Source organism: Colossoma macropomum, unplaced genomic scaffold (genome assembly GCF_904425465.1).
Source record: "Colossoma macropomum unplaced genomic scaffold, Colossoma_macropomum, whole genome shotgun sequence".
NCBI classification, from domain to species: domain Eukaryota; kingdom Metazoa; phylum Chordata; class Actinopteri; order Characiformes; family Serrasalmidae; genus Colossoma; species Colossoma macropomum.
The window spans coordinates 10,162,160-10,174,194 of NW_023494798.1; the positions used below are offsets into that span (position 1 = coordinate 10,162,160).

Genomic DNA, 12,035 nt, shown 5'->3' on the forward strand with positions numbered 1-12,035 from the left:
CTAATTCTACAAATTACAGAGTGCGTAGGCTATCATACTGGTTTGATTTACAATCACATAGGACTTTTATTCTATTGGCCCTTCGTTAAAGTAGACTGTACTGAGATAATTAGAGATAATATGGATAATTTATTTAAGTCTGTTGCCTCTGAGTAAGACTTGTGATATACTGATTAGCAGAAGCATAATAGTATTAATAAAAAGAAAAAAAAAGAAAATTAAAATGTTGACTTCAATATATGAGGATATTATAATGTCCCAGTAATGTTCTTACTAGCCTTACTGAGCCAACAGCTGATAAATAACTGCTTGTATAATAACTAACTAGCTAATTAAACGTACTTTTATGTATTGGGTCCATAATGTGCTTATTTTCATTTGATTCCTCTCAATACCTCCAAATACTGACAACCTGACTCTTTATTCTAAAGTGAACCTTTCTTGCTCAAATGCACTAAGATGATGTTAAAGAGGAATTCAACCAATTTTTTAAAAATTCTGAATATTTCAGTCCTTGAGATCTAAACAAAATCATTCAGAGAGGTTTGATGAGAAATGTTTCACTATAAAGAAACTTACAGACTCAGATGTCACCACAGTGGTGGTGATAGGAACCAGGGGTCACAATGAATACAATTACTATCCAAAACCTCACAACCTCACAACGCCTTGTATGTATCCATCTGCTCTGAATGGTCTGAAGTAAATGGATTGAAATACATTTTAAGCCAAAACCCTATCACACAGCTATCATAAAACAGTGTGTCAGACATCAGGCAGCACATATCTAATCATTTCATGTAGTTTTCTTTCTGTGAGGGAGCTTTCAGGCATTAAACTTTTCAGACGTCTGGTTCCTATCACCACCACTGTGAACAAATCTGACTCGACAAGTTTTCTAAAACAGAACATTTCACACCAAACCACTCTGAATGACTTTGTTTACATCTTAACTATTTAATTATGTAGATTTTTTTGAAAAATTGATGGAGTTCCCCTTTAACTTCTGGTGTATGGGGTCTACGTGAAGTGTGCTTAGCTTCTAGTCAATCAGCACAAGTTGTATGTCTGCATATCAGTTATTTCATATTAATGTTATGCAAGTTAATGACATATAATATACAAATGTAAACTGGTAAATCCAGCCTAGCTGCTGCTTAATAAAGTAGAAATGAGCAGCTAGTTAATTAGCAGTTTTTGTCTTGGTATGTTAGCAGCTATTCAGACTGCAGATATTTTATCATTATTGTGATATGAGTTTCCAAAACACATAGTTATGATGACAGAATGGATCAAATTATTCATGGGGATATGTAGCATTGAGTTACTTAAGTGTTTGGCTAAAAGGCCAAAAACATGCGTGCACAGCTTCAAAACGTGATTAATATTTTCTCTGGGTTGTGTAATAATGGCTATTGTCACAACAAACCTGCATCACTATAGGGGATTTAAGGAATTAAATATATAGTCACTCTTGCAACAAAACCTCATATCTCCAATATGGTAACTTCAAAGGAGAAGGAAAAACATTAAGTTTCAGTGGAAGTTAATGCAGCGACAATAAATTGACTTGTTTTTGCAGACCTATATAGAAAATAAAAATATTTGGTTTTGTAGCCTGTATAGAAAATGCTGTTCACAAACCTTGCAGTGCTGATGTAAGAAGCTATTATCTTGTTTACTAATTGCATACCCAATCAGAACCATGCTATTTTAATAATAATGCTAATATGCTGATAATGCCAATAATAATTGCTTCGCATACTGTTTTATCCATTTTATTTATCCTAACATCACATATATGTCCACATTGTGCAGCCCTACCAGCTGTTGGCCTGACGAAGCTTAACAAGGCCATAATAATGGATACTACAAAGATTACAGTGTATGATACACAAGCTTGGTCACTGCTTAATAAAACAGTGAAGTGGAGGCAGTTACTTACCAGCTACTGGCTTGATTAGACTCAACAAAGACATTTTAAGGGCGTTGTTATATCCTCCTATACTAAAGTGCTACCTAAATCTCTGCTACGCTACATAAGACCTTTGAGCTGAAGCTTCTATCTCAGAATCATCAGCCTAATGCACAGCAGTTCAGTGGTTTTATACAGTACTATATATCTGTATTCCTACAGATAACAGTTTGGACTGCAGAAACAGGGCTGCTTAAGACTGCATACGTACATGATTAGGTTATGTACATATATTATGTATCATTTATTGATGCTCTCTTTATATTCATGACCACTTTTTTCATTTTTTTTTCCAAACTGCATAATAATTATGCACACGAGCCACATGCCGGATGTGCTTTTCTACTATTAAAATGTCACTGCTATGTCTACGTTACCATGGATACCATGAAATGTTTGATGACGTCTTCAGGGGCGGAGTCAGACGAAGACGACGTAGTTTTCGGGCACCAGTCCCGTCCTGCCCTCATACGTAGCCTGAAGCCAGCCGGGCTCCACCGAAGGATACACTGCAGAACAAACAGTTCCAGAGTCAACCACAACAACAGGGGATGGAGGAGGAAACTCATAAAGCCTTGAATGCACGGGTGCAGGTGTATACTGAAGACTGGAGTCACTGTTTTAAGTCATATGATTGGTTTTGCTGCTGATACAGTCATGTGCAATAGCTTTGTTGATTTTTTTAAGCGCACAATTTCCAGAAATGAAAAGATTCAGTTCTGAAAGCCAATCAAAAGAGAGCAGCTTCCAAAAACAATTCAGCCCTGAGACGTCAGCTCAGAGGATGTTCAGAGTTCGGAGAAGTTTAGTGGAGGAAAAAAAGAGGATGATGTCACCAGCACATATAGGGAACACACTTTATTAAATTTGTCATCTTAGTTTGATGAATTAAATTAAACTAAAAAAAAAAAAAAGATTATTATCAGCTGGGAAATCTGCTTCCCGAAACTAGCTGAACCAGCTGGGGTGGGAAGGCCATGTCTTTATGGATAATTAGCTCACTATCATACGCATGAGAAACATCTAACCTTAAATCAAAGTAAAACTAGTCCAATAAAACAAAAACCCATTTTTTAAAACAAAATCACATCACAATTATTGGGACCTCCTACATTTAGTCCTTAGTGCAGCCTCCCTTTGCCAACACAACAGCAACAAGTCCTATAATGCCTCCTATCATGCTTGACGAGAGGATACAGGGAAAGCAATCTGAGACCACTCGTCAATACAGAATCTCCCCAGATCCTCCAGGTCCTCTCATCTGGATTCTCCTCTTTAGCTCACCCTACAGGTTTTCAGTGGGGTTTAGGTCATGAGACTGGGATGACCATGTCAAACGTTTGATTCTCTGGTCACTTTAATCATTTTTTTGGATGTACGTTTTGAAACACTGTCCAGCTGAAAGATCCAACCACGACGCAATTTCAGCTTTTTTGGCTGCTTTTTTATTCGAATCCCCCGATTCCATTGTGCATCCTGACAAAGTTCCCATGGCTTTTGCAGAAAAAACGGCCCCAAAACATCACAGATGATACTTTACAGCAGGGTTGAGGTTACTTATGCCAAAACTACCTTGAGTGTTGCCAAAAGCTTCATTTTTGTCCCATCTGACCATAGAACTCCAGTAGCATCCAGCAAACTCCAGGTGCCTGTGTTTGTGGTACGATGAAGGACTGATTCCAGCATGCCATGCCTTCCAAGCAGTTTGTCAGCACCATCAAACTGTAGTTTTGGAGGCTTGGTGACCTCAACTGTGGTCCTCAGAGGAATTTTTTTAACTCTAACTCCCTCACTGTGTGGAGGTAAAATAAACTCGTCCTCATCCAGGCAGGTTCGCTACAGCTCTGGTTGTTTTAATCTTCTTAAGTATTGCCTCAAAAGTGGACATGCAGCTTTTTATTATTAATTTTTACAGCCATTGCCTGATTTATGAACTTCAACACACTTGTGTCATCTGATGATGAAAGGAAGTCAAGGATGATAAGTTTATAGTTCATAAACATTCTGGTGTCTGGTTTGCAAACAGTTTAATCTACATTCTACCTGCAAGTTATTTTTGAATAAAACCATCAAAATTAATATGTCAAGTGACTGCAAACTTTTGATTGGTCCCTTAGACTGTTAGCACCTTTATCTAACACCAGTTGATCTACAAACTGCCATCATGGTGTAAAGCAGTCAAATTGTTTTACTGACAGTAACACACACACACACACACACACACACACACACACACACACACACACACACACACACACACACACATTTTCTAAGCCACTTATCCTTCTGGGTCGCACGGGAAGCTGGAGCCTATCCCAGCGGTCCCTGGACATGTCGCCAGTGTATCACAGAGCAGACGCACAGACGTACATTCACACACACACACTCACAGCTAGGGGCAATTTAGCGTGTCCAATTGGCCTCACTGCATGTCTTTGGACTGTGGGAGGACCCTGGTCACCGGCCAGGGAATCGAACCCAGGCCCTTCATTGCTGTGAGGCGACAACACTACCAAGTGAACAAAGGGGCCGAGAAGGAGGGTCAGACTGAGCTCTCATGCACATTTAAGGGTTTAAGTTATATCTTTTCATGTCGTTTGTCATTTGTTTTTCCTTTTTACAACAAGTGTTTTGACACTAATCCTGAATTGTGAGAGAGCTGATGCGGTGAGACATTATCATTCCAAAGAGCACTAAAGAGGGCCTGAAGAGAGGAGAGAGAGGCACAGGCACAGTAAGCCGTAATATTAGATGAGAGACAGTCAGGGCGCTGTGTTCTTTTAAATGATCACAATAAAGCTTTCAAAACAGACCTCACAACAGACCCCCCCCCTTCCAACAGCAATGACTCAGTTCAGTTCCAGCTAATACATCGACTGATATGCAGCTGCGACAGCAACGGACATGGAGCTACAGTACTGAGCAAAAAACACCTGAAAATGATATTAACTTCTCCATTAAGGGGTGTGAACAGGTAATAACTAGAAACATGGATTTCCTGAAGGAAACGCAGAATGGTTGCTCAGCTTAAATGGTTCCCATTTCCCACTAGGTTGCTAGGTGGTTGCTATGGTATCCAAGGTGGTTGCTAAAGTGTTGCTAGGTGGTTGCTAAGGTAGCACAGGTGGTTACTATGGTGTTGCTAGGGGTTTGGTATTGCATTCCAGATGGTTGCTAGGCGGTTGCTATGGTATCCCAGGTGGTTGCTAAGGTGTTGCTAGGTGGTTGCTATGGTATCACAGGTGCTTGCTAAGGTGTTGCTACCTGGTTGCCATGGTATCCAAGGTGGTTGCTAAAGTGTTGCTAGGTGGTTGCTATGGTATTGCTAGGGGTTTGGTATTGTATTCCAGATGGTTGCTAGGCGGTTGCTATGGTATCCCAGGTGGTTGCTAAGGTGTTGCTAGGTGGTTGCTATGGTATTCCAGGTGGTTGCTAAGGTGTTGCTAGGTGGTTGCCATGGTATCCGAGGTGGTTGCTAAAGTGTCGCTAGGTGGTTGCTAAGGTAGCACAGGTGGTTGCCATGGTGTTGCTGGGGGTTTGGTATTGTATTCCAGGTGGTTGCTAGGTGGCTGCTATGGTATCACAGGTCGTTACTATGGTATTCCAGGGGGTTGCTAGGGGAGTGCTAGGCGGTTGCTTTAGTATCCCAGGTGGTTGCTAAGATGTTGCTAGATGGTTGCTAAGGTAGCACAGGTGGTTGCTTTGGTGTTGCTAGGGGTTTGGTATTGTATTCCAGGTGGTTGCTAGGCGGTTGCTATGGTGTTGCTAGGCAGTTACTATGGTATTCAAGGTTGTTGCTAGGGGAGTGCTAGGTGGTTGTTATAGTATCCCAGGCGGTTGCTAAGGTGTTGCTAGGCGGCTGCTACGGTATCCCAGGTGGTTGCTAAGATGTTGCTAGACAGTTGCTAGCTAGTTGCCATGGTATATGAGGTGTTTCTTAAGTCGTTCACAGGGAGTTCCTAAGTGGTAGCTACATGTTGCTGAAAATGAATGGGAGTAAAGAGGAATCAGAGAAAAGAGGAATGAAAAAATGACACATAGAGGAGAGGAGGTCAGTGTGGCTGTGGATTAGCCACAATCTGGAGTTGGAGCGGTGTTGATATTTTGAAAAACTGCAGTATGATTTACGCAGCAAAATCTGGCAGAAAAAAAAAGAATAATAATCTACACAAGAAGAATAATAAAAGAGAAGAATGATATAAATCAGATAACAATACAGTTGCGCAGTGCAGTGCATTTACATTCATAATGACACTGTAAAACAACTGCAATTAATTGTTTTATTTACTTTACTCATCTGCTAAACTTACTAATGCAAATCTGTTAATGCATCCTATTTCTATGTATAATGCCTAAGTTATTGAGGCAAATCAAGTTCAGATCAGTTCATTTGATAATTCCTACAGTTTTTAATATATTATTCCTCCTTTTTTTCCTAAAAAAAACTTTCCAGCATTCTTATCAGATTTGTTGGTTTCTGTTAAATAACTAAATTTTTCCTGTTTTTATTTCTCTTTGCACAGTGTCACTTTTGTGTCACAGCATTTTCTCATGCTAACCTGTTAAGTTTGGATGCATTTTCCATATTTTTATTATTCTCACCATGATGGCGTTTTGTGTTCTGGTTTAGCAGATGCTAAATATCAGCCTCCAGCACTTTCTGAACAGAACGGCAAAGACGCCTGAAACCATTTCAGGCTGCAGAAATGAATAACTTGTCTTATCCTTGTCTTCAGCGTATGACTATAAAACAACGGCTGTTTCTCAGTATCAAGATCATGAAGAATAGACTCACAAGAACAAGAAGAAGGATGGAGAACGTTCATACACGACTTGAGATGTGCTGTGTACTTGCTATGGCACAACTAAGACCTGAACTGAGTTCACCAGCATTAAGATACCATTTAGTAGCTGGTAAATCTAGAATATTAAACATGGAGTCCCAAAATAGAAGCTGGGACAATCACTGTGTTTTTTTTTCTTTAAAATAGAGTGTTGATCTAGATGAGAGCCAAGCTGGGATGAAAGATGAAAGAGAGACGTTGCGCACTAGTAATCTGAAAGGAGCCTCGTCCTGATGAAACGTCAGAACAAACTTTCATATTAGGCATTATCTGTACCAAATAAGCAAAGATTTGACAAATTTAGTGTCTATTTCTAGCCTCAGTTTTTACAAAGTACATTTAAGTGAACTGTTTACTTATAAACACACAGCTGTGGGTCAGTATCCTCTTCCAGGCATGATGATGCTGCGGTTAATGATGGGACTTTCAGGCCACTGTTGTTGGCAAGTCATAAAGTGATGTGTTCTCGGTAATCGGAGCGGATCAAGAACACATCTGTGCACTTTAACTGTTCTTGGTACTTGGTGTTCTTGAATAAAGGAACACAACTTGGGCAAAGGAAGATGACATGGAGCACGTGCAATTAAATGAGATGTTAACTAAATTGAGATTAAACAGAACCTGAAAAAATCAGGATACTGCCAGCTCAACTGAAACTATTTAGAAGTATTGGGTTGTCTGAGTTCATCTTAGCTATCAAAGAAGTGAGGATAGAAAGTAAATGAAAATTAAGTACCTATAGCTCAAATATAACTCAAACATGAAGTTATTGAAGCTTGAACCTGTTAAGTAACTTAGTGCTTTCAAAGCAATAAGCGTGCATGTTCAATAAAGTAAATCACATTTCAGTTGCAAGCCTAGAATTAAATTATTTATTTTAGCCACACCCCTGCATATTAGAGCAGGTAGTGAGGCTGCATCCCTGTCCCTCATGGCCACATGGTGAGTAGTTAGATCCCTTTGTTTTGAAGTAAATGTGTCCCAAAGTCTGAAAATCAGTGTGGAACATTAAGAAATGACACTACTGAAAGATATTTTCCGCTATTAAGTAAGCTTTTTGTGTTATGAAAAATATTATGATTTTATGTGTGCACAACTGTTCCAAGCTGTGTTGCGTGCTGGCTAGTGTTTTTTAGTTCTTTTCAAACTAAAATTGTCACCACCGGAACAGGAATTTCCGAAAAGTTCTGTGAGTGTAATTGTTGGTCTAATAGTGACAAAACGGAATGTTCAATCAATTATTTTAATAAAATAAACATGCATAAGGCATGAGGTCTGTAAAAAAGCAAGAGGTTTTTCATCTAAAGTCAAATCAACAGTTAAAAGTCCAAAGTCAGCTTTAAACTCTGACTTTAAACCAGTTCTGAAGAAGGGTCCATACACACAATTACAGCTCCTCTGTGAGTGAAGCTCTCACTCTTGGTCATATAGCTCATGGATTCTTGTTACAGCGGAAAAAAAATAAAATAGTGTAAGCTTTTAAAGCAGCCAGGCTGTCCGAGCTGAGCCACCAAGGGAGAAATCTTTGGATAGCGAGAATAAACTGGACAAACCATCATTCTTCACAGGTGAAGAGTGAATTATGTGGTTCTGATCATTTTTGAGAGCAGAGAATTATTCACAATTAAAAACTGACACTGACTGATAACACAGTGTGTATACATGCACTCAACAATCCGGTCATAACCAGATTTCTGCAGTTATCTGATTATTCAAATGGTCATGTAAACACCATACTCTGATCTAAAATCCGATTAAGAAATCTGATAAAGAGGCTGGATTTTAGCTCAGTAATCAGATTTCTCAGTGCATGTAAACTCTTACTCTGATTTCTTTCGGATTTCTCAGTCTGCGCATGCGCGAGATCAGACGGTGGATGTCGCGAGACACAGCAAAACCAAGACGCTGAAACCAAACACGAAATAAAGGATTTGAATATTCTTCATCATCTAAATGATGTATGTTCATATTTTCAGGTAAAGCCGCGCGATGTTTAAAAAAGTTTCCGTTACTTTCATGTCACGTCTTCTTCTGTGAGTTTATTGGCTGGTTGCAAAGTGGAAATCTGATTACTGTCTGACTCATGTAGACCCGGAGTTTCCCCATTATCTGAATACTCACGTGCATGTAAACGTGTTGATCGGATTACTGACATAACTGATTTTCTTCAGTTATCAGATTATTATGTGTATGTAAGTGCACTCACTGATTAACCCCATCAGACATAGATATTCAGCTATTACTTACTCTTTCGATCACAATGACGTTTGATGGTATAGCTGACGGAACAGACAGTCGCTGACTCTTCCACAGACCAAATAACTATACTTGATTATTAATGTTTGATCATTTTGATTAGTTATATTTTTTTCTTTTATCATATTTGATCTAGTGATTTGTAGCCTTTAGCTGCTGTGAAGTGTGTGCTGATGCAGTATTTAAGGTAATTATATATTTGCTATCATGGGCAATAACATATAATTGAGACTGAATGATTATTGATTTGATTATTGATTTTGACTTTTTCTTGACATCTTGATTTGGAAGCCAAAGTTGGCACTGAAAGCTCCAGGTTTTGCAAATACTATCTATAAAGACTTTGGCTTTACTAAAGAATTATTAAAATGCTGTGTTCAATAACTGTTTCTGAGAATGTCTGGCAAGTGCTCAAAACAGACCACTACAAACATTAAAACTGTGATGTTGCATACAAACTAATAGATTGTAGGCTATTAAAGAAAATATCAGTTGATGATAAAAAGTCTTCCTGCCAGACAAGGATGAGGTTGAGGTTGTACCCCTGATAAAAACATCATGGGGGCCACTGTTCTGTTAAAGAGCATCACTACCAGCAGAAACACATACAGCCCAGACCAAGTTTTCAACAACGTTCTCTGGTGGCCCAAGACCTTTGCACAGTCCTGTACGTAAATCTCCGAGATCATTTGACAGTTGAGTAAAGCTCAGCCCTGGGTCTGAGTCAAAGAAGCATGTGTTTTGCTGTGCTGCCTGAGGAGAAGGGGAGAAGTGATGGAGCTTTCCACCACTAGGTTATGGTGACCTGGGTGAATGCCTTGGTGCCCCGCCAAATTATTTTGGAGTGGAAAACACAAGCGGCAGTAAAAATAATTAAATAAATAAATCCCAGGGCCGAGGAGGAGGACGGAATAACAGCGGACGCCGTCGAGATCTCATGTGCACATTGCTGACTGCTGTCTGAGTGGGAGTGCTTCAGTGGATTGTCTGACATTTGCTGAACATTGCAGGAGGTGACGCTCGGGACATTCGTTCACTTCTAATTTTGTGTGCACTGACATGATCTTTTTCCCATGTCGAGGAGGCACAATATGTGTGACATTATAGCTACATCTGAAGCAGCAGTTAGGAATAAAATTCAGGCGTCAAGATGCAACTACTCCTGTTTTTGGGTTTGCTATGTGGAGCAAAGCTTTCATTACTTGTTTGTTACAGTCATATACAAAAATATCCCCAGTACAACCACGTTTTATTGATTTTCTAGGGGAAAATATGTTAACACTCAAGGAACAAACTTAACCCCTGTGTGGTGTTGATGTGTTTGTTACTCAGTGGTCTGGTGGACCCACCGCAATATTGATTATTTTTAAATCAATACAGCCATAACAATTTAGGTAAAAGTACTAGATGTTTAAAGTATCACATGTCCAGCGTAGGGTTCTCCTTTAGCAGCTGTAGCCAGTCAGCAGCCTGTCCATGTTGTCCACCCTCACACACACACACACATATATACAAACACATACACACACACACACACACACACACACACACACACACACTGCGACTGCTGTAGTCTCAGTTTTAATGGAACGCACGTCAGCCTTTGACGTCAGTGGAAGAAGATCTGATGCCTGTTGGGTTTTGATTAAGTGGCTTTGGGCCTTTTGTGTGTTGTGGCTGCTAGCTTACCATTTGAAAAGTGCGCCCCCTGGGGGAAGCTCAGCTCATTGCTGTGCTCAGCCTCACAGGAGTACATTGCCTTTGCGTCTCTGTGGAAATTAAAAAAAATAATAAATAAATAAATAAAAAAAAACCAACACAAAAAGAGAAAGTGCCTTGAAATGTTGAGACAAATTTCTAGTGCTTGTATCTGTAGAATGGGTCAATTTGGAATGTTTTTATATGCCTAAAAATGATCTGCTTTATACAAAATATCAACACACAATCTTGGCCATGAACAGTCGTTGGTGAAAAATCTAATATACAGTTTTCCTCAAGTGTAGTCAATCAGCCAAGACATGTTTCAGTAGTTTTGCACTGGCACAGGCATTTTTGCCCAATGAAGACACAATAACAGAGTCAAAATTAGACAGAAGCAAAGTGCAAAGGTGAGAAAAAAGCAAGACAGCAAACCTAAAAACCTAAATCTAATCATCCTATGCTAAAGCATACTTTTTCCCTCAATAAAACATCCTACCTTCCCACTGGACTGGCCGGTGCTGCAGGTGAGGGGTTTTCAAACAGCAGTGCTCTGGCTGCCACCCTGCAAAACACAATGAATACATGATCTGTCAGTAACATTAAGAATGCATCTATGTCTTATGATCTTATGGTGCCCCTTCAAACGACCTAAAGCTGAGGCTGCACAATGGACAGCACCTCATGGGGGTGATGGAGAGAGTGGAAGCAGGGCTGATAAACTGTGTGATGACATAAGAGCTACAACCAGCAGCGGTAAAATTACCTAGCGCACCAACATTTCGTCGCTGTCCAAAGAAAAACAAGTATCTCCAAAATAGTAACTTTACAGGAGACGGCAAAACATTCTTTACTTTCAATGTAAGTTAATGGAAAGAGATTTTATTCCAAGCAGTGTTTCTATTGGTCCAATCATCATGAAATCTTCACACAATATAAAGGACAGCTGCTGAGCTCAAATGATGCAGAAGTAAAAATCGCAAAAAAGGACATACATGTTTTTCATTGGAGAGCAACAATTTACAACTTTTACAGTTTTCAAAAACTGAATTAATATTTTACACACACAGAAAATCACAAAGAAGCCTCAACAGTGAAATACAATAATAATTGTGTGCAAAAGCTTGAACAACCTAGTCAAGTGACATTTTGATTTTCTAGGTGAATATTTTTTACTGCATCCTCTACAGAGAACTTAAATATGACAATTTTTATTTTTTTGTGCACAATTTCAGTATAACTGCTAACATTTTGGAATAAAA

At 39.3% G+C, this 12,035-nt stretch overlaps 1 protein-coding gene across 5 annotated transcripts in view; it reads right to left on the reverse strand.

Annotated features, from left to right (window-relative positions):
* Window positions 1–908: 908 nt before the first annotated feature.
* The window catches only part of LOC118817762 (rho GTPase-activating protein 42), a 185,915-nt gene continuing 174,788 nt past the window's right edge, over window positions 909–12,035 (reverse strand). For all 5 annotated transcript variants that reach the window (XM_036584671.1, XM_036584670.1, XM_036584669.1 and 2 more), the window contains 3 exons: window positions 11,273–11,338; window positions 10,765–10,844; window positions 909–2,484 (listed from right to left, as the gene is read on the reverse strand). In XM_036584671.1, coding sequence (XP_036440564.1) covers window positions 2,396–2,484; window positions 10,765–10,844; window positions 11,273–11,338 — 235 coding nt within the window. In that variant the 3' untranslated portion in view covers window positions 909–2,395. The remainder of the gene's footprint in view (window positions 2,485–10,764; window positions 10,845–11,272; window positions 11,339–12,035) is intronic.